Source organism: Pezoporus wallicus, unplaced genomic scaffold (genome assembly GCF_028554395.1).
Source record: "Pezoporus wallicus isolate ANWC-B61680 ecotype Strahan unplaced genomic scaffold, APGP_CSIRO_Pwel_v1 contig_4847, whole genome shotgun sequence".
Taxonomy (NCBI): Eukaryota; Metazoa; Chordata; class Aves; order Psittaciformes; family Psittacidae; genus Pezoporus; species Pezoporus wallicus.
In genome coordinates, this window is record NW_026642717.1 from 545,457 (window position 1) to 565,737 (window position 20,281).

The window sequence follows — 20,281 nt, forward strand, 5'->3', positions numbered from 1 at the left end:
TCCTCCTTTCTATTAATTATGCTGTCTAAACTCGTGTCACCAAAAATCACTGTCACTTTCGTAATTCTCTTATCAACATCGTTAATGAAATTATTAAGATTAGCAAGGTTGCTCTCAAAATTCAATCTTGACAGGAATCTATTAGTACCTTTATTTCAATACTTCCCTTTTGATGGTCCCTATAGTCTCCTGACTACTCCCCTACTCTCTTTACCCACTTTCAGGTCTTTTAATGATTCTTATCATGTCCAGCTTAATTAATAATTTCCCACAGGGCAATATATCAAATACAATCAAGATAGTTATATCCATTCCCTTTGCCTAAAAATATCACAGAATTTATCAAAAATGATCTTTTGTTAATCTGAGATAATCTACTTTTGATTAAAAAGATGTGCCATTTCATTCCATTTACCTCCATGCCATTCATTACTTTGTCCTAGGCATTTCATTTTAGAGACTACTGAGAGCAGACCAACACATACTTAAGATGCTTGGATCAGTTTTTGCACCTTTCTAAGACACATTTGCTACTTTATAGTTACCTGGTAATATTTCTGCCTTTCTCTAACACATCTTGTAACAGAAACTTCATTTACCATGTCTCAGATCTCCCAGTTGAAAATTAGCCACTCTACTGCCATCTGTCTCCTTTTCTCTGTGCTAAATTTTTTAGTATCTTTTCCCACTAGTCACCTAGTCAGCCAACCCCAGCTGCTGATAGCTGCAATAGAGGAAACACGTTAGTTTGGTTTCAGGACTGCATCTAGATCATCTCTCACGTTTACTTTGTCCTTACTGCACAGTGGCTGCCTTCTCCTCTTTCCTAGCAATCTTGGTGGTTCAGGCTGCTGGAAAACTCTACCTCCTCATCTGCAGCATGTTATATCTCTCAAAGTAAGGTTCAGAAATAATTGCAACCATTTGAGTTCCTGTAACACTCATACAAGAGAATTATTTTTTCCTTTTAGCAAACTGAGTACAGTTCCTTGTATAAGGCTGTGTGTGCTATTTATCAAAGCAGCTCATATATTTATTTTGCAAGGATGTTTTTTAACATGGGCATTTTATTACAAATGATAAGGCACACCTAATTGAAAGAATTCATAGGCTTTTAGAAGACTTTACATAGCATGGAGAAGCTTTCCCAGAAAGGCAAGAAATAAATAAGAAAACATGAAGCATGCTGGGGCTGCTATCTCAGTGTATTTGGCATAAGGCACCCTTGTGCTGCTTTGCAAGAGTATGCAGACCACTAATGGAAGACAGAACTGGTGAAATCATTTGAGATTCATAGTGAAATCTGAAACACAAAATGTTGCAACTTGCTCTTGGGAAATTGTAACACAAGACCCAAAGGAGCTACATGAGAAGAGTGGATTAGACAACAACTGTGCCACGCTGAACAGCAATCTTTCAGTATCACCATGGTGATTTGTCCTCATGAGATACTTTCATTGTATCTGCACTGGAACAAGAAGTGGGCTTCTCTGTGGTCAATCCTGGCTGGGACCTGAATTTGTACAGCACGTGTTTTATGGTGTGCTCCATACTACTGGTTAGCAGAGACCTGCATTGGCCTCACACTCACAAGGCAGGGCACAAGACAGTTCACCCACCAGTTCTTGTCATTCAATCACCCAGACAAATTCCTCTCATTTTAATTTCTGCAGGTTTCCTATGAACACTGTGCATTCAGACACTTTCCAACACAAAGGTGAGATGTGGCTGATGGCTCGCCATCAGTTCTACTGTTGGTGTCAAGGACTTCAATCACACAGGGTTCCCATGAACTGAAATGACATAACCTCATATTTATAAGACAATATTTAACAAGAAAAAAATAGTCTTGTCAGAAACCTGAACTGTTCCTACGCTGAGAACTGGAAGGGAACCTTTCTTGTAAGTATGCCAGTTGCTGAGACCATCCAACATCTTCTACCACTGTTTTCTAGTATTAGTCTTCCATTGCTTCAAGTGAGATATTTAAACCAAGAGAAAAAAAAAAAAAAAAATTGCATATACTGAAAATACAACACAACCTGAATTTTTTTTTTTCTAAATTAAGTTAGAGAAAAATAATGCTGGTTTGCTCTTCTAAAAAACTTCTACAACTGTTACACAGAATGATTTCAAGGGAGCTGGATAGAGAGTAGCCAGGATAATGTATCTGTACCTTTGTCAGTACTAGTGAAAATGTACCCAAATTCTAAGCTGTAACATTCTGTATATGTTGGATAAATTTTAGCAAAGATATACTGATGCTAGGGCTTAGCCTCAGGTTTTTCAATCTCGCCATGTAGACTTACTTTATATTTTGCATAACACCTATGGCCTCATCTTCTGAAAAAATATAGCCCGTAAACCTGCCCTATGACAGGAGCTACAAACAACTCCCCAGCAGTTATCTCAGGTTTCAGCATTTGCATGTGCTCTGACCATGGCATCCTGAGACTTCCAATAGTCTGTAAGTAGTCACCTTCCTGGCAGTGTAACCTCTTTCCACTAAGAGACAGGTGACCGAAATCCAGAACATGGGCTTCCCAGGGTTTTCTCCTAAACACAAAAGCAGCTTTCCTCCAAACTGAACACAGTCTGTGGCAGAAGCAGCTTTTCCTTCACCCTTCAAATGTGTTTAATAGATGTTTAAAAAATTCTATATTGGAGATGTATAAGTTATACCCAGTCTGTGTCAGTCAAAAAAAAACCAAAAAGAATTAATATCAAAATTTCCACATCCTTAAAATCCCACCTCATCTTCATAAAGGTGACATTTTGATAGTGATGACTCTGCCTTCACAAAGAGAGCTCATTTTTTTGAGATACATATTTCTATATTAATTTCTGAAAGGAAATGAACCTTACAAGCAACTATAATTGGAATGCTCTCCTCTGCGCTCTTAATTCTCATGAACAAAAAAAGATAAAGGCAACAGAAAAATCTCACTACTAAAATATAAAATAATACAACTGTCACTTGTCTGATGTATATTCCCAGGAAAGGTCTTTGCAACATAATAAAAAGCTAAATACTCAAGTTACTTTTACTAGAGATCACCAACTGCCACCTAAACTACCACCACCCACCCGACCACCTTCCTAAAAAGCACTGATGCAGTTCACCTTTCCCAATATGTAATGTGTCAAAAAAAGGAAAAAGAAAAGAAGTTTTAAGTTCAGAATTCTGCCTGAAACCATGCTCAAGATTGCAACTAGGTATCAAGACCAGCAGTGATAGAATTTCACGTCCTCTTTTTGTTTTCATTCACTCCTCTTCCTCGGCTTCAGTTGACTTTATGTGTTGGCTTCCTTGAATATTAAAAGTGCTTCAAAAACTGAAGCAATTCATAAAGCTCTATAAATTTACCTGAGAAAAGTGTGATTTTGGTCTGATACACAGTTTCTCCATACCTCAGAAATCCATACTCTTAATCTTTCAAAAATCAGTACATTGCACACTCAGCAGCTGAGACAATAGCACCTGCTTACAGAGAAGAGATATGCTTTCCTTTAAGAATTCATCAGGCCCAGGTACAAACACAGCACTTTGTGACTCTATGTCACAGAATGAGCAAGATGTGAACTAATGGTGGCTTTCATGAAAGTAAAACTCAACACACCTCTGGGTATAAGCAGGTGCTTCCAGAGACTCGAGAGCACCAGGGTCAGTATGAACATCCAAACTTATACAGAGCCTCTGGGAAACTAGGGGCTCTGAATAATCCCATTGCTGGATGAAGCAGGTATTAGCAGATTTCATGATACCTGGAACCTTCCCAAGCCTAACAGAAGCCTCTAGAGATATTTCCAGACCACGTATCAGGAAATCAAAAAGCAACAGGAACTCAACACATTCAGGACACAAGTCTGCTCCCCACGCGCACAGATAGTTTGGGCAATGTAATTACACCAACCCAACCTGTTCTGGAGACTAGTTTCGTCTTGCATGCAACAGAGTCAACTGATACATGTACCACTACTGCTTGCCTGGGATTTCCAGATTGCCAGCCATCTGGAAATCCTGGTCAAATCACTGAAGCTGACAGAAAAAGGCAAGAGGGGAGCAAACACCCCCAAAAAACAGCCTGTCAAATTGTAGTAGCTCCGATAGAGGCACTTTCACTTTAGCTTTTCTAATAGCAGATGAACCATCACAACAGGTCACTTCCCACATTCATTCTGTGATCTTCTCTTTCCGGCTCAATTGCTTAAGCAGCTTTCTCAGGTTAGCTCTGTAAACCAGCTGTATCTCCCATTTAGAGTACTGCAGTGGGAGGTACAGACTTTCACTAGCATTTTAGCGGCGAGAAAGCTGAGAAAGTTTTCAGATCTACTAAAATTACATACTGTTAATAGCATTCTAGAAAAAAATAACTTTTTACATATAGCCCTACCTGAATCTAAACATATCAGAATAAAGCATGGCTGTTTCACTGAAACACAGCAGCTATATCCACTTGCGCCAGCACTGATTTCACACCATGGGTTACCCTTCAGGTGCTGGAAGAATGAGCTGAGATTCCCATTAACTGGGGACTGAAGAAGTGAAGCAGTGAAAGTTCATTCCCGAGTCCTAACCCCTCTGCTGTGTGCCACTTGCTTAACTTCCCTCAGCTTCCCGACCACCCTCCTACACACACCTCACCCGACAAAGAGCCGCACAAGAGCAGGCCACACACGGCTGCACTTCTGCCTTCAGAGAAACCTTTTTCCCAGACGCGTGTCCTCCATACGTATACTTTTCCCCTGGAGAAACACATTTAATACGCATTACAGAACGGAACATTCAGGACTGAGGCGTGCGACCCCACACCCGCACGCCGGTAACTCGCAGGGGGAGGCGGCGGATCGGCCCGGCCGGGGCTCCGTGGCCCCGCCGGCCCCCTGAGGAGTGGGGGCACCGTGCGTCCTCGGGGAGGCCTGCCTGCCTTTGCCCCCCCCCCCGCCCGCCCCGGCGAAGAGACGCCGGCGTCCTTCCTGCCTCCGGGTCGGGCAACGCTGCCCGCCTCTGCATCAAGCACCGACCATCAGCAACTTCCACCGCTCCCTCACGCCAGCGAGAGCCGACCGGAGCAGAAACAGGAAACGCGGCCGGGGAGGCGGCTGCGCCCCCCGGCGGCAGCGGGCGGCGGGGCGGGGCGCGGTGGGGGCGTGTCCGCCCCTGCCCGGCCGTGTCCCCGTCGCGGCTGACTCAGTAGCAGCCTCTGCTGCCGCGCTTCTCCTTCCCGCCCCCTCCTCAGTGTTCCCTCCCCCGCCGGGGTAGCAGGAAGCGGCTCTGATGTCAGCGGCGGCGGCGGTAGCCGCGGCACGGCTCTGAGCGGCTCTTGTACTCCCACCCCGCCGTGGCCCCCCTGCCCGCTGCTGCTGCCGCCGCGGGGCTGGCGGAGGTGGCCGGCTTCGGCCTCGGGGGCGCCCCTTTCTCCCCGCTGTAGACGCGCGGCCGAGGCGACTCCCAGGTTCCACAGAGGCCGCGGCCTAGGGCGGCCGGCGCGGCGCTCCGCGGCGGTGCGGGAGGGCGCGGGATGCGGAGCGGTGCCGCCGCCGGCGGGGCCTCCGCCCGCCGCCACTGAGGCCCGCGGCCGCCGCGGATGAGGCCTCGCCCCGAGCGGCGGCCCAGGCGGCGCCTCGGCCAAGCCCCCCCTGACCTGCGCCCGCGCGGAGGGCAGGAGCCGCCTCCGCGTCCCGCGTAGCCCCGGCCCAGGCCCTCGGCTGTCCGGCGCCGAGCCCTCCGCCTGCAGCCGGCCCTGGCCTCTCCTCCCCCAGGTGAAAGAGGAGGGATGTCCGCTGCCGCCTCCGCTGAAATGATTGAAACCCCCCCGGTCCTCAACTTCGAAGAAATCGACTACAAGGAGATCGAGGTGGAAGAGGTGAGTGAGGACCACACAGCCCGGCCGCCTTCCCCTGCTCCCCGGGCGCGGCCTGTTTAGTGGGCAGGAGGGGCCACGGCTTCCCCCTCTCAGCCCCTGGGGTGGCCCTCCCCAGGGCCGGCGCCCGCTGCGGAAGGGGCCGCGGAGGCTTCCTGAGTGTGTGGGACTGCTGGGACACCCCTCAGTGTGCCTGCGTGGGGGTTCCCTTCTCCTCCGGATGCTACAGCACTTGGCATCGGAGAACAAAGGCGTTATGTCTGGGAGCCGAGGTGCCAGCTTACTTTTGCTAACCTTGGTGCTGGGTTATGGGGGTTGTTTAAGTGGGGTACATTTATTCGGGACTTTTAAGTTTTGAAGTTTCTCCTCCTGTTTTGCCACCTACTTTAGTATGGATGGCAAAAGCTGTTGTCAAACACTGACTTAAGGGAGAATTGTTAATTCCAATACTTCTTCTGGGTCTCTATTTCTGTATGCCCCTGCTTTCTCCTGCTACCACATAACTGGACCATTGTATATATAATTATCATACCGGTGTTAATTATTTGTTAAATTAGAGGTCTCTTAGATGTAAGGACATACAGATTTTTTTTTAATTATTTTTTTCTTAACATAGCCTCATGATATTTGCAGTCATGGATCTGTAACTTTTCATTTGTGACCTGTGCATGTTACCCAGGAAGTGGCATTCAGTTGTCATATAACATAGCTAGAAGCAAGTATTTCTTAAGTGGAAAGTTTCGTAGTAAAGTTGCCGTTTTAAATTCTTCGAGGCTGTAATGAGATTGGTGAAGTGCAGAATTTTGGATGTACCTCTCATCTGTCTGGATTTCCTGTGAAAGTAGGATGGGTGTGATGTAGGATAGCTTACATGCTTTACTACAAGGGCTCAGTGGTATGCATATATCACAATGTTGTTTACCTCTCAGAATCACAAAAATAATTGCTGCTGTTGAATTTCTTCCTCCCTTGTTAAATTCTCTACAGGAATGATGTTGCTTCACACAGATCCTGATTTTGCTGACATCAAAAATCTACACTGAATTTGATGAGGCCAGCTTGTAGATGTTGGACCTAACAGACACCCAAGACTGCTGAAACTGCCTTTGTGCTTTTATTCATAGATTGACATAATTCTCTCTCATTATTAATTGCCCTCTTTTTCTTAAAAAGTTTATGTGGAAGTGAATTTAGTTTTGAGGTCTAGGTTTTGTAGGTATAACAAACAGTGTCTCATGTTTTTAAAAGGGTTTGCTAGACACTGTTTGTCATTACTGTGTTGGGCTCACATGGCCTGGGAGAGTTTGCAGAACATAGAATCCCCAGTATTTTCATGGAACATCAGGGCACTTTGTTGTGTTCAAGTAGCGTTGTGGAAACTTTGATTTTTCACTGCAGCAGACACTGAAAGTTCTCAGAAGATGGTGTCTTCCAAAAGATTGCTTTTTCCCCTCTCTGTGAAAATGGCAATCATTACAATATTTGATTCTAAGTCTAATCTTCCCTTTGTGCATTCAACTGTTCTGAAGTGAGAAAATTTCAGTGTTTGGGACCGAAGGTATTTTTGCATTTGATGGTTTTGCAACACTTAGTAATAGACACATGTCTATTACTGTGATCAAATCACATGTTTTGAGAGAAATGGCTTTTCTTACCCAGAGAAGAAAATAAAGTTCACGTGAATTTATCTGTCATAAAAAAACATGCCCTATGATGGCTCGTAGAGCAGAGTAGCACATGTTAGGCATAGAACTTTGAATTAATAAAATGCTATACAAATCTTTAATCCTCATGACACCCTTGGGAAGGCTCTTAGCAAGGATTATATTGCCATTTTACATGCAGGAAATGTGGAGCTGTATAGTGTGTAATTGGTGTAACTAGAATTTATCATTCTCAGGCTTAGTGTTTGGAGCTTGTCTGTGGCCTGCATACCTGTCTAGCACCCTCAAAGACAGGGCTGTATGCACAAAAATGTATGTAGAGAAAATGCCTAAACAGTAATTTGTGCTTTATTTAATATGATTGTTGCATTATCCTCAAAGTAGTATTCTGTTGGAGATGACAAAACTCATGGGATATAAGCAGCGGAGCTCTGATGAAGTGTTTGCTCCATGAGAAACTGGTGACAGCTGATGTAGCATTTGAAGTTATACTCGGGGTACCTGTCCTCCCAGAAATTCTTGTAGGCAATGGGGATATCGCAGTGCTGAACGCAGTCTAAAAGTCATTGCACAGATGAAGAAATAAGATCTACTTTACAATAAAACAGGTGAATTAGAGACCATACTTAGGCCTTGCTTTTCTCAACTGTGGGTGTTGGCCTCTTACTTATAATGCAATTTCAGCACAAATAGTCAACTTTACAGTCATAACAAAACACATAGTTACTGAGGGTTTTCTGTGCTCTCACTTCAGGCTTGGAAGTTTTCAATGACTTTTAAATGGCTGTAAGGACTCAAAATGGTCAGGTTTTGATATGCTTGGCAAAATTCAGATGTTTCAAAACGGGTTGTCAACAGACCTACACTGTTAAGAGCTGTAATGAATGCTTGTATAATCGTAGCTTTGCTGTTGTATTATCAAGGCTGTCTTGTCAGCAGATAGCAGTCCCACTCTGCCACTGGTTTATTAATAGATATTGAAGTTCTGGAATAGTTGCAAGCCCTGAGGACTTGCTAATAAATGTGAGATCTATAAGTGTGCTTTCATTTAAGTTTGGTTGAACTCTGTTGGATAAATCCAAGAATATACCATGTTTCATTTTAGCTGCCATGCACATGACTAACTGTACTGTATTGTTATTTCCTACCAGTCAAGCATGTCTCCAACTTCAAGCTGCCTTTTCATTATTTAAAGTGCTTAGGTTGAAGTAAAATATAGAGATAATTATTATGAACAAGTTGGAGTCAAATCAAAATCAGTGTGACACAATGGGAGCATCTTCAAAACTAGAAGGAGAGAAACAGTATAAAACTTGTGTTCAACAACAACAAACCCTACTTTACTGTGGAAATTTTTGACTGTTAGAATGTCACCTCTGAAGTTTTCAGGTATTAATAGACAAATCATTAGAAACTTCATAAATAAAACTGCAGAATTTATCTGAAAACTTAATATCACTGAAATCAAGTTAACAGTCTGACAGCCCTATTTTAAAATCTCATATTTAAATCTAGGCTAAAAACTGTTGCCTTTTCTTCCCAGAGGAGCTTGCGCATCTAAGCAATGAACAGACTATGGCTTTTGATTGTTCTGGCAACATGCTCCCTGCCACTTTTTCCTGAAAATCATACAGCCTTTTCTTGGTCATGTAACTTGATAACAATCCCATACATGACCAAAACACAGACTTCTTTATCACATGATGTGTGTATGCCTTGGACTGCATGGCCAGAAGATACGTGTCTGGTCATGTATGCTGTGGCCCTGCCCATGACTGTTTGATGTCACCAGGTTGAAAACCACTGCCATATTTATGTAATTGCAGGTTACTTTTAAACAGTCTGAAAGCATAAATTAGTTAACGATCTACTGGTAGAGTGTGGTATTCTGGTATACATTGAAATTTATTTCAGCAATCTTAGTTGAACAACACTAGTTAATTCTGCAGGGGTTAGGGTAACTTTTTCTTGAAGATGAGCAGACAAACTTTCTAAATATTTATTTTAGAAGCCCTAGTTAAGGTGCCAGCAACTAAGGAAATGCAATTTATGGCATTTTAGAAACAGTTCAATAATTTCATTAGCTGTGCTGAGATCTGCATGTGTACATTGCAATTACAGAGCAGAGCAGTTCAGAGACAAGAGAATGAGGAATACAGTGAGACGACTGGGTTTTGCTCCCCTTTATGGTAGTTAATTTTTAAAAAGTTAATGAGATGCAGTGACTAATTAAGTCCGTTGCATTACAAAGTAAAGCAGATTTGCATTTGCTGAAGTTGCTGCTGAGCATGGAGTTGTTACCACCTCCATTGGTTTTATGTCGTGGGGGTTTGTGTCCAGTTGTAGAATGCCAATCTTGAAGTTCAGATGAGAATCACAGGTGTGATTTGAGATCTGAACAATATTCTTGGGTATCTGACACCAAATACAAAAGGCTTGGTTTTCGAGAGGAAGGGCTGATGGTTAGGAATTTGTTTGAAGTCAGTCACCTCTACAATTTCTCAGCCTTTTTCAGAAAGTAAGCCTTCAAGCTGCAAAGTTGGGCATCCAGGAGGGAAGGCAAAAAGCTAGTACATGGTGAAAACGTACTCCAGAATCCTCTGTGATTTTACTCTAAATACATCTCTGATTTAATTCAAATCACTATTTAAATTTAGTTTAGTTATACCAGTGGAAGATTCTCTTCATTCTTCTACAATGAAAAATACCTGAAATGTCAGCCAGAATGTGAATTTATACTGGTGGTTTACACAACACGAATTTCATGTGGATGAAATGTAGTGTGCAGTTAAGTGTTAGAAGATGGCTAATAAGCTTGTTAAACTGTTAATGTAAGACTTCACACTTATTTCTACATGTACAGATTTATCCAATGAACCAGTCTGCATCCTATATAATAAACTTGTATTTTACTCATAAAGAATGTATGTGAAAGAAACCTCACAGGCTTTTCTATTCTAGTGATGAAAATAAGACGTGTTATTTATGAGAAGGTTATAAAATGAAGTTCTATGTCTAATGCAGCATCTAAGATCACAACTGAGTGACAGTGTAACTGCGATCAGAAACAGGGGTAGAAGGCCTTTTCCTAAGAAAAAACTAAAACAACAGAACAAACTCTGTGTGTCCCTTATTTTTCCCACCCAGTGGATTCTAGCAGTATTGTACTAACTGACTGCAGAATGATTGTTTTTCAAAGACCAGTATTTCCAGACTGTACCAGCTCATATCGGAGTCTTTCACCCTGAGTGCCTCATAACCCAATATTTTGTGTCTTAAACTGGAATCTCTTGTCTGGGCTGCTGTAACAGAACAAACGGATTCATACTAGAACATAAAGCAAGTGTTGTATTAATGTTTTTAACTAAAGACAGATGTGTAAAAGGCTATCAGTACGCAAAAGCTGGAATGGAAGTATGACCTTGATAAATTGTTATCTTTGCTTGAGATGCACACATTTCTTAGAATGACTAAGCTATCAGTGCAAGGGGGATTGATCGTGTGTTTAGAGCAAGTGAAAAATTTCTGGAAACACCCATAATTTTAGGAATATATGATGGTACTTTGATTCTCTATGACATGTTCTGAAGAAGTTGAAGAGAGAGCGATTTCTTAAGACAGAACTACATTCAGATAGCCAAGTTGCTAAATAATAACTGTAAAGTGCTGTACCCTAACAGATGATGCCCTAAATATGGACCAACTGTATTAGTTTGTGGCAAGCAGAAGTTATGTATATTTGTTGAGAATATAAGTTTCTTTTTAATAACATTTTTTTTTTTCATTAAGAAATGTGGGGTTTTTTTCCTATGGTGTTTTGTATAACTTTGAAGTTGAAACTTGGAAACTCAATCTAAGTTATTTAGTTTACTTAAAGTTAATGGGATTGCTTATGGATTGAGGGGGGATGACAGTCAGTTTTGGGGTTTGGATTTTTCATTGCTGTATGAATCCCAGAAAGGGAAAGCAACATTTAGAAATGTACAAAAAAAATCTAACAAGTCAAAGAACATAGCTGTAAGAATTGGCAGACCCGAACTCCTTCGTAAAAGTGCTGCCAGGGTATTGGCCACAGTCATTTGTGGCATGGGGCCGATTTGTTTCAACCTGCTTAATAAAGCATAGCATACACAGAGGAACCAAAGTTGGAATTTGAAGCTGGTTGAATGAATGGTAGAAAATGTAGGCATGTATTTTTAGGTAAACGGTTGTTCATGGCTTCTTTTGGCACTTCTTTTATCTATATCCTTTCCATGTGTTATACAGGCAGATGTGTTAAAACCTGAAAATATTAGTATGCTATATTGGTACTGCTTGAACTGTGGTAGATGGAAAGAGTAGAAGCAACTAAATTTAAAAACATGTTTCTGGTTTTGCAAAGCATTGTAGAACTTTGTATCTATTTACCTTTTTAACTTACACGAAGTTCAGTTTGCCTAAACCTTTCATCTGCAAGTATACCAAAGGGATATTGATAATAAAGATAATTTAGAGACTGCTTTCTATTGAGAAGCATGGGTTTTGTTTGGTTTGTGTTATGTTGGGTTTTTTTAACTCTGCTTGTCTTGCTTCTCAAAATTGTAAACAAATATGGCATGTAGGTACTGCAAATTATCGTAGTAATTCTCCAAAGAATCTGCTAACTAAGGAGCTATTATATTTTATTGCTGTCTTATGTATCCAGCAAGGTTTTTTTAAAACAGAAAAGTACTAGGTATCCAGCATGCAGAGCTAACTAACATGGAAACTTCATGAACAGAGATGTAAACTTTGCATCTTCATATTTTTGAGTGAATACTAAACCTGTGCTCTTAATGCAAAGGTGAAACGAATTCTTCCTGAGTTTCAACATTTGGTAGGGGAACAGGGTACATCTGAATAAACAGATGTGGTTTTGTTGTTGGGAGGAGGGGGGGATATTATTGGTCACATCCCTTAGGATAAAATACATCCTAAGATTTTAATGTACCTGCAGTCTTTCCTGCATTCCTAGTCAACATACTTACCAGTCAGTATAGTCTTCATACTTGCAAGTCAGTATCATGTATCTTTGTTTATGTACAGCATTTGATACTATTTGTATACAGAGGCAGAGGTAATGTTGGTTCCAGGGCTCTTGTATGGTTCATATTCTTTAAATAAAACTCTAAATACATAATCTGGAAAACATGCGCTTTTCTTTCACCATGTCACTTTGTTGCACAGTAAAACATAGCTTTTTATTGGTATGAGTTTTATAGGGAGAAGAATAAATTTGTATATGCTTTTCAGTCTTCAAAGCTCTTTAAGCATTTTTGCCAGTTTAAAATGTATCTGTTTCGTGTGCTAACCGAGTGGTAAGTAGTAACTTAATTCTGTTCTGTGGAAATGTAGAAGCACTGGTGTTCTATTTCTAACCGTGTCATCTGCCCTGTATTATTCTTTTTTCTCCTAGAAGATATTTAGAGGGCCAAAATCGTTTACCAAAACATTGTGTCTATTTTTAGATCATTTTCCAAACATACACAGTGCTACAGATCAACTGCTGTTTATTGATTTGTTGTGTCAATAATTCCATTAACTGTGCTTCATATAATTCAGAATATGCACTAGTGCCCAAACATATGGTGTGGCACCAACAGCAGGGGACAAGAAGGAATGAGCTTGAAGAAACTAAAGTTCAGGCAGTGCCTCCCTCCTGTGCTATTAAGTTACTTAGTTCCAGTGCATGGTGTTGAAGTGTACATAGTGTTTAAATTGTTCTGACAGATTCTAAGATTTTTAATTTTCAAGGAGTTGGTTTAGTGAAAACTTAAAAGGAAGAAAGTATGACATCCACCATAAGCTGTATTCTGTCAATTATAAGGTATGTTTTTATGATGAATAAGGTACTTTTTCCAGATTAAGTAGGAAAAACAGATTGGGCTTTCACACATGGTAAACTCCACGTTTGGATTGGATCCGTCATTGCTTTTGACGGTTGTTCCTTTCGTATGCTGTCCAAGAGCTGAGCTGCTTTACTCAACAGCTCTTCTGTTTTCCCTGTATCCTAGGTAAATATTCAGTGCATTCGTGTCCTCTTCTCAAGTTCAATCCTCTGCCTAAGCAGGCACCAAGTCACTGATAAATTGTTATGATACCTTGACTGCATAGTCATTTATCAAGCTCTTTTTGCCAACTATAAAGTTTATATATCTGATGGTCTCTTGCAACTTTCTATTACGTAATTAAGATTTAGATTGCCTGGTAAGCTCTTCCTCTTGATGCCTGACATAGATAATATTATTATTGTTGTTGTTGTGTTTGTTATTTTTTTATTATTATTGGTTTTATTTTCAGTCATCGGCAGGACTTCATAAAGTACATCTGATTGTTTCAATTTATTATACTTTTCGACTAGAGCCCAAGTATTGTGACATTCATGGCACGATATAAAACATTACATTGGGAGGTATACTCGTATATCTTAGTTTCTTTATTGAATAGAAATGTTATTTAAAAATGAATCAAAATTGGAAAATAACATTTCCTCTAGTATATGAACTGGAAATACATGTACCATTCCTTGGTATTAAACTTGCAAATACGGATACATCTTAAGGGGAACCGAATGTAATTATATTGGCTTATGGGCTGAATTTTGAATTTGAGTATAGAATCATAGAACAGTTTGGGTTGGAAGGGACCTCAAAGCTCATCTAGTTCCAACCCCATGGACACATCCTGCTAGATCAAGTTGCTCAAAGGCCCATATAACCTGTTCTTGAATACTTCCAGGGATGGGGCATCCACCACTTCTCTGAGCAACCTATTCCAGTGCCTCACCATGCTCATAGTTAAGAATTTCTTCCTAATATCTAATGTAGATCCCCCCTCTGTCATTTTAAAGCTGTTACCCCTTGTCCCATCCCCTTGTAAAAAGTCTGTCTCCAGATTTCTTGTAGGCCCCCTTTAGGCACTGGAAGGCTGCTATAAGGTCTCCCCATAGCTTCCTCTTCTCCAGGATGAAGAACCCCAGCTTTCAGCCTATCTTCATAGGAGAACTTGTGACCCCTGATTTACCAGACCAGTGTCACTGGATTAAATGTAACTGGGCTGTAGTCAAAACCCATGAAAGAGTACAAGAAAAGGTACATTAAGAAATTGAATCTTTAACAGGAGTCTCACTCAGCCTTGTACCATAAGGCCAATTGTACCTAGCTAGGAGAAATCATTATATGCACACCTCCTTTTCCCAAAGTGGAGGGGAGAGTTTTTCAGTTACTTGGTCAGTTTGGTTTCCTTTGTATTGTAGGGGAGCAGCTGTCTTGGAACTGAATTGCTGCTGCCAGTGCACTTTGTCCCACCGACAAAGTGGCATCCTTCCTCTGTGGCATCCTTCTCATGTTAACTGTCTAGTCTTAGTACTTCCTAGGTGTGAGCAGAATGCCATCTGAGTTACGTGTGCTTGCATGGTGGATAATTTCCATGTGGTCAGTATATCGCACTGCTGTGAAATGCAGACTTACGGCACAGACACAGAATGATGAAATTTTTCTTGAACTGTAGGTCTGGTCATTTTCTGTGTGAGGTGGATAGAGGGGTTGTAATGAGCAGTTTTTGTGCTGGGGGCACGGGGGTTGTGAAACCCAAGAAACTGGGCAATTTTATTCAAACTGTGGTCTGAGAGAGAAGAGGAAATACCAAGGGAGACTATTTGTACTTGGGACTTTTAGGTCTTCCAGTGACTCATTGTTTCCAATTTGTTTATATGTACTATTTTTGTAGGCTGCTTGACTATCATTCGTATGGCTTGGTGTTTCCAGCCTCAGTTGTGGACTGCAAGAAAATAGTTGGTGTGTGTTATACAAGTGAAGAGTCAAGGCCCTCTACTGTAGATGGGGGGCAGGTTACACTCAGGTGTCTTTTTACATTAGGCAGAATGGAACATGTTCTGTGGAGCTGCTGCATATATCTTGTGGTAGACTCAGTCTGTGAACCCCTGTTGTGGAGAGTAAAGGTGAGAAGCCAAGAACTCCTGGAAGGCTAAGTGCATGCTGTAATGTAGAAGAGAAAAATTGTTATTTGTGTGTAGTAAGGAAACCAGAAGGGGAAAATGCTGCTGATCGCCATTGCTGGGCATTGTCTCTCCTATCTGTATGTAACCCTTCAGAAATACTGAGCATACTTCGCCTTTTATAATCTTTCTGAATGCAAATTCTTGATTATTTTTTCAGTTTTTCTTTTTACCTGTCTTCAAATTTGGCCCTTGACTGCAGGCTTTCTCATATTCGTCGTGAAAGTTTAGCAGGTCTTGAACTATGCACCTGCAGACTTTTCCATCCCATTCTCAAGGGAAATCAGCTTCGCTATTTATTTATTTATTCATTCATTAGGAAAGCATGTAGTGGGAACCTAACCCAAGCATGGTTTACATAAATGATAGTCAGTTTGCTTTGACATGGAGCTTTGACAAGTACAGTCTGGTGCTTGTACATTCCTAGCTACTGAGTTGCTTTCTCTGGATCAGCACTGTTAATTTATGTTCCAGATTATTACTATATTGGGTGACATTAAAAATAAAATATTAAATGTTATTCCCTCAAAGGATAAGCATTCAGACAGCAGGCAGTTGGCATTGTTTTAGCATTGGGAATGTGTGGTCATTCACTGATTGCCTGCAAATCACTTTTCTTTTAAGAAGCCATCCTGGTAAGGAGTGAATTCACTAGTAAGCCTATAAGAATAACTGATCACATTGAGCACCTCATCATGACTGTATGAGAGTCCTGTGCAATTGTTTGAATTCCTATTATTAGCAAGAATAAAAAATACAGTAGATAGATGTAATTTCACTGGTCAAATCTATAAAACTAAATTTGCCATCATTCCCCTAATTTTCTCCTGAGCAAATTTTGTTTGAAATAATTAAGGTCATCCTTTGCTGACATTCTCTTACTGCATGTTAATAAAATATTTGTGTGTTTTCCAATTCTTCTATAAATGATCTCTGGAGGAAGCTTACCTAAGTGCTGTTTCCAAGTTAAATTCTTTTCCGTCCCTGAAGTCCTGTGTAGCTAATGAAACCATTTCGAGTTATAACTCAAGTGTTTCATGTTTTGTTCTAGGTTGTTGGAAGAGGAGCCTTTGGTGTGGTCTGCAAGGCAAAATGGCGAGCTAAAGATGTAGCCATTAAGCAAATAGAAAGTGAATCTGAAAGAAAAGCCTTCATTGTAGAGGTACAGTAAGTTTGCTGGAAAATACAAGGTTTGGTATTTTCTTAAATTCATGGGAGCATTCAGCACACCCACCTACAGACATTTATCTTGTCTGTATTACAAGATAAACGCAGCCTGTGGTACCCAGTAGAAGCCTGAACCCCTTGTCTTACAGAACAGGACAGCTGTCGGAGCACATTGCAGCTGCTTTAGTTTGCTTCCCATAAAAACTGGAAAGCAAGAGAGGAGAGAGGAGTGCACACTGCTGGGGAAACACTGGTTCCTAAGTTATGTTCCAATTCAGGGTGCAGCTGAAATACTCACCAAAATCTCAGTGGTTAACACTTCCAGGCCATACCTAAAGCTGTTTCTTTGTTTTGTCAACAATTCTAATAATTCTTTTTACTTACGTGCAAGTTCATGAATGCATGTAACTCACTTAAGGGCAATCACTTTTTTAATTCAATGTCTACTTCTTCAGAAAGAACTTGAGTAGTTCAGATATACTGATAAACTTTCCAAGATATGCAACGTTTTATGAAATCAAAAGTTAGACATGTAATTTAAATGAGATATATTATGACATACTGCTTGGTATTTAGTCAGCGAGGGTCTAGGATGTTCAATATATACAAAATACGTTTTAAAAAAATCTCAATTTTGGAAGTAAGAGTGTGACGCACTGAAGGGTTAAAGGAAGCATATTTGTAATAAGCCTTTGTGTAAATATTTATATGTTGTTCATTACCATGGAAAGTTTTTAATGTTACTAATCTGAGTCTAATTTGATACTGAGTAGATCTAATCAGTCTATTACCATTTTTGTTAGAGATCTGAGAAGGTAATCCCAGAAATGCTTCAGTAGTTACTGGCATTCAGGATCCTGTACACAGGGCAAGCATCAGTTGAAATACTCCATTCCATTTTTTAGAACTTATGAAGTATACAGAAAAAAATAGCATTATCTCCCTAGACAACAAACAGCATAAGCTACCTCAGAAGTCTGTATAAAGGGGGGAAAAAAAATTCCTTCTGATTTTTTTTTTTCCTGTCTATTACCTACTGGTAAAGAAAAATTCAGTGGAAAATAGTCAGATTGTCAATTAGTACAAGCAGTAGTAGGTTCTTGGAACTATGTCACATTAGTAACAAATTGTCTGGCTTATTTTCCAGGGGTTTGGGTTTGGTGGGGTGGTTTGTTTGGTGTGGGGTTTTTTGGGTTTGTTTTTTTTTTTTCTAGAACAGTATTCTATATTGTGAATTAGGACAATATGATTCAGATTTTTTATGTAGTCAGGCAGTCAGGATTCCAAAATTGGAGGCTCCAGGAAGAGCACAGAACTCGTAGAGGTCATAGTTGCACAGTGCTTATGACTTGAGTGATTTTACTACACCATGAAAAAAATACTTTCTTTAAATTTAATTTCTTCAGAATTTCTTTTCAAATACAGTTCCAGTTAGACACAACCCTAATTACACAAATTAAAATGCAAATAGTAATACCTAAAATCACCATCTAGGGTTATGCATATGTATAAAACTGTAATTGCTGTTGTGATGTTTGAATTACAAATATGAAAATAAAGCATTAGGCTTATTTTTTTCCATAGTTTGAAATGAAGTGTGATTTGTATTGCAGCTTCGACAACTGTCACGAGTAAACCATCCCAATATTGTCAAGTTATATGGAGCCTGTCTAAACCCAGTAAGTTATATCTTTGTCAGTATGGCAAAGGTGACTAGTTCAACATATGCAAGCACCACTGTACAAGATGTGTATTTTATATACAAAAAACTGTATATTGTGTATATATATATATATAGTATGTTTTAGCCATCAGAAGGAAATATCCAGATACGTAGATTGGTTGATATTTTCAGGGTTTTATTTTTTCTTTCCCCTGCTATAAGAAGTAAATTCTTTCAAGAAAACCCCACAGCTATTTTTAAGTACCAATTTTACTTCAGTTTGTCAGAATGGCATCTGATGTATTAAATACGTAGTGTCATTCATATCTGCAGTCTTATTAATTGCAAATCAGCAATATGAAAATACATTAGCAACACATGATTCATAGCTTGTACTTGTTCCTATTCTTACATATATAATTTTCAGGATTTGCTTTCTTTCTGTCACAGCTGCAAGCAGTCCCACAAATTCTCAAAGCAGAAAAGCAAGGATGTGACAGGCCAGATGTATCCGTAGCTATTCTAGTATGGGTGATTTAATTGGTTAAAGTAATGCTGCATCCCTTTTTAATTAGTACTGGTGGTATTCTTTTGACATAGTGTTTAAAGTCTATTGTAAGCCACTAAAGTATAGGCTAATGAATTGCCATTTGAAGGCAGCATTTGCTTTTCAAGCCTGAGGAGAGGGAGGTCATTCTTTCTTAACTTACAGTGGGTACTAAGTATAAAACTGATTTCTGTTTCTTATGTGTAAATATGTACCATTCAAACTGACTCTTTATCGCATAGATAAATTTTCCATTAGCTTAGATACAGAGATTTTGCAGTTCCCCCTAAAGAACTTTTCCTTTCAGTTTGCAAAAGCTGTTTTCTGCCCCTACATTTAAAACATTCCTGGTTTTTTTGTCCCCCTCTCCAAGGTGTGTCTTGTTATGGAGTATGCTGAAGGAGGCTCTCTATACAATGGTGAGTATCGCTTCAACGTAGTGACTTCTGCTAGTATTAGGGCAAGCATGATCTAAAATATATGTTACTTCATACATATGTCTCCATCCTTGGAAATACTCAAATGCCACCTGGACACAGTCCTGGGCAACCAGCTGTAGGTGGCCTGCTTGATCCTGCTTGGTTTACCTCCAGAGGTCCCTTCCAACCCGAACCATTCTGCGGTTCTTTAAAATTCTTAAAATAATTTTAAGGAGATTGGAGTCCACTGATTTGTTTCTTGATACTAGTTTGTTATATTTTATGCAACTCATTTAAGGTTTTCCAGTGGAACATCTGAAAGATTCCTCCTTAATTTGTAAAGCCCTGAGCATTTGCTTAATACTGACTTTACCAGGGATAGCTGAGAACAAGCAACTCCTTTCATACTGAATTTTAACATAAATAATATGAATAACATACTAAAAAATGGAAAATATTTTTGATATAGTATTTCAACAGTCTGCAGAAGGATATTTTCAGCTTCAGTATTGAGACATTCATAATTACTTAGATCCTGTAGAACTTTCTGACTGGTATGTTGTTAACTCCATTGTATCTGTTGTAATATGCAATAAAGTTCTTTTTAGTTTGTGCCTTTGTTTTGCAGTGCTGCATGGTGCTGAACCTCTGCCTCATTATACTGCTGCACATGCCATGAGTTGGTGTTTACAGTGTTCCCAAGGAGTGGCTTATCTCCACAGTATGAAACCAAAGGCTCTAATTCACAGAGACCTGAAACCACCAAAGTAGGTTTATGTCTCATATTTCATATTTTCTTACAATTGGAATTTAAGATAATTTAGAATAATTTCATTGCATTTGAAAGAAATACCTTCAGTTGATACTCTCTTTTTTGGATGTACTATATGTATATGGGAGTGATGAGGCACTCATCAACAGG

At 40.1% G+C, this 20,281-nt stretch overlaps 1 protein-coding gene across 7 annotated transcripts in view; it reads left to right on the top strand.

Moving 5' to 3' along the window:
* Positions 1-5,590: 5,590 nt before the first annotated feature.
* MAP3K7 (mitogen-activated protein kinase kinase kinase 7) overlaps positions 5,591-20,281 on the top strand; it is a 47,875-nt gene continuing 33,184 nt past the window's right edge. For 3 of the 7 annotated variants that reach the window (XM_057432097.1, XM_057432098.1, XM_057432100.1), the window contains exons 1-5: positions 5,596-5,867; positions 16,615-16,725; positions 18,344-18,409; positions 19,314-19,359; positions 19,988-20,126. In XM_057432097.1, coding sequence (XP_057288080.1) covers positions 5,778-5,867; positions 16,615-16,725; positions 18,344-18,409; positions 19,314-19,359; positions 19,988-20,126 — 452 coding nt within the window. In that variant the 5' untranslated portion in view covers positions 5,596-5,777. Of the gene's footprint in view, positions 5,868-16,614; positions 16,731-18,343; positions 18,410-19,313; positions 19,360-19,967; positions 20,127-20,281 lie in introns of those variants that run through there. The other 4 variants (XM_057432104.1, XM_057432099.1, XM_057432102.1 and 1 more) reach the window with 4 other exon arrangements.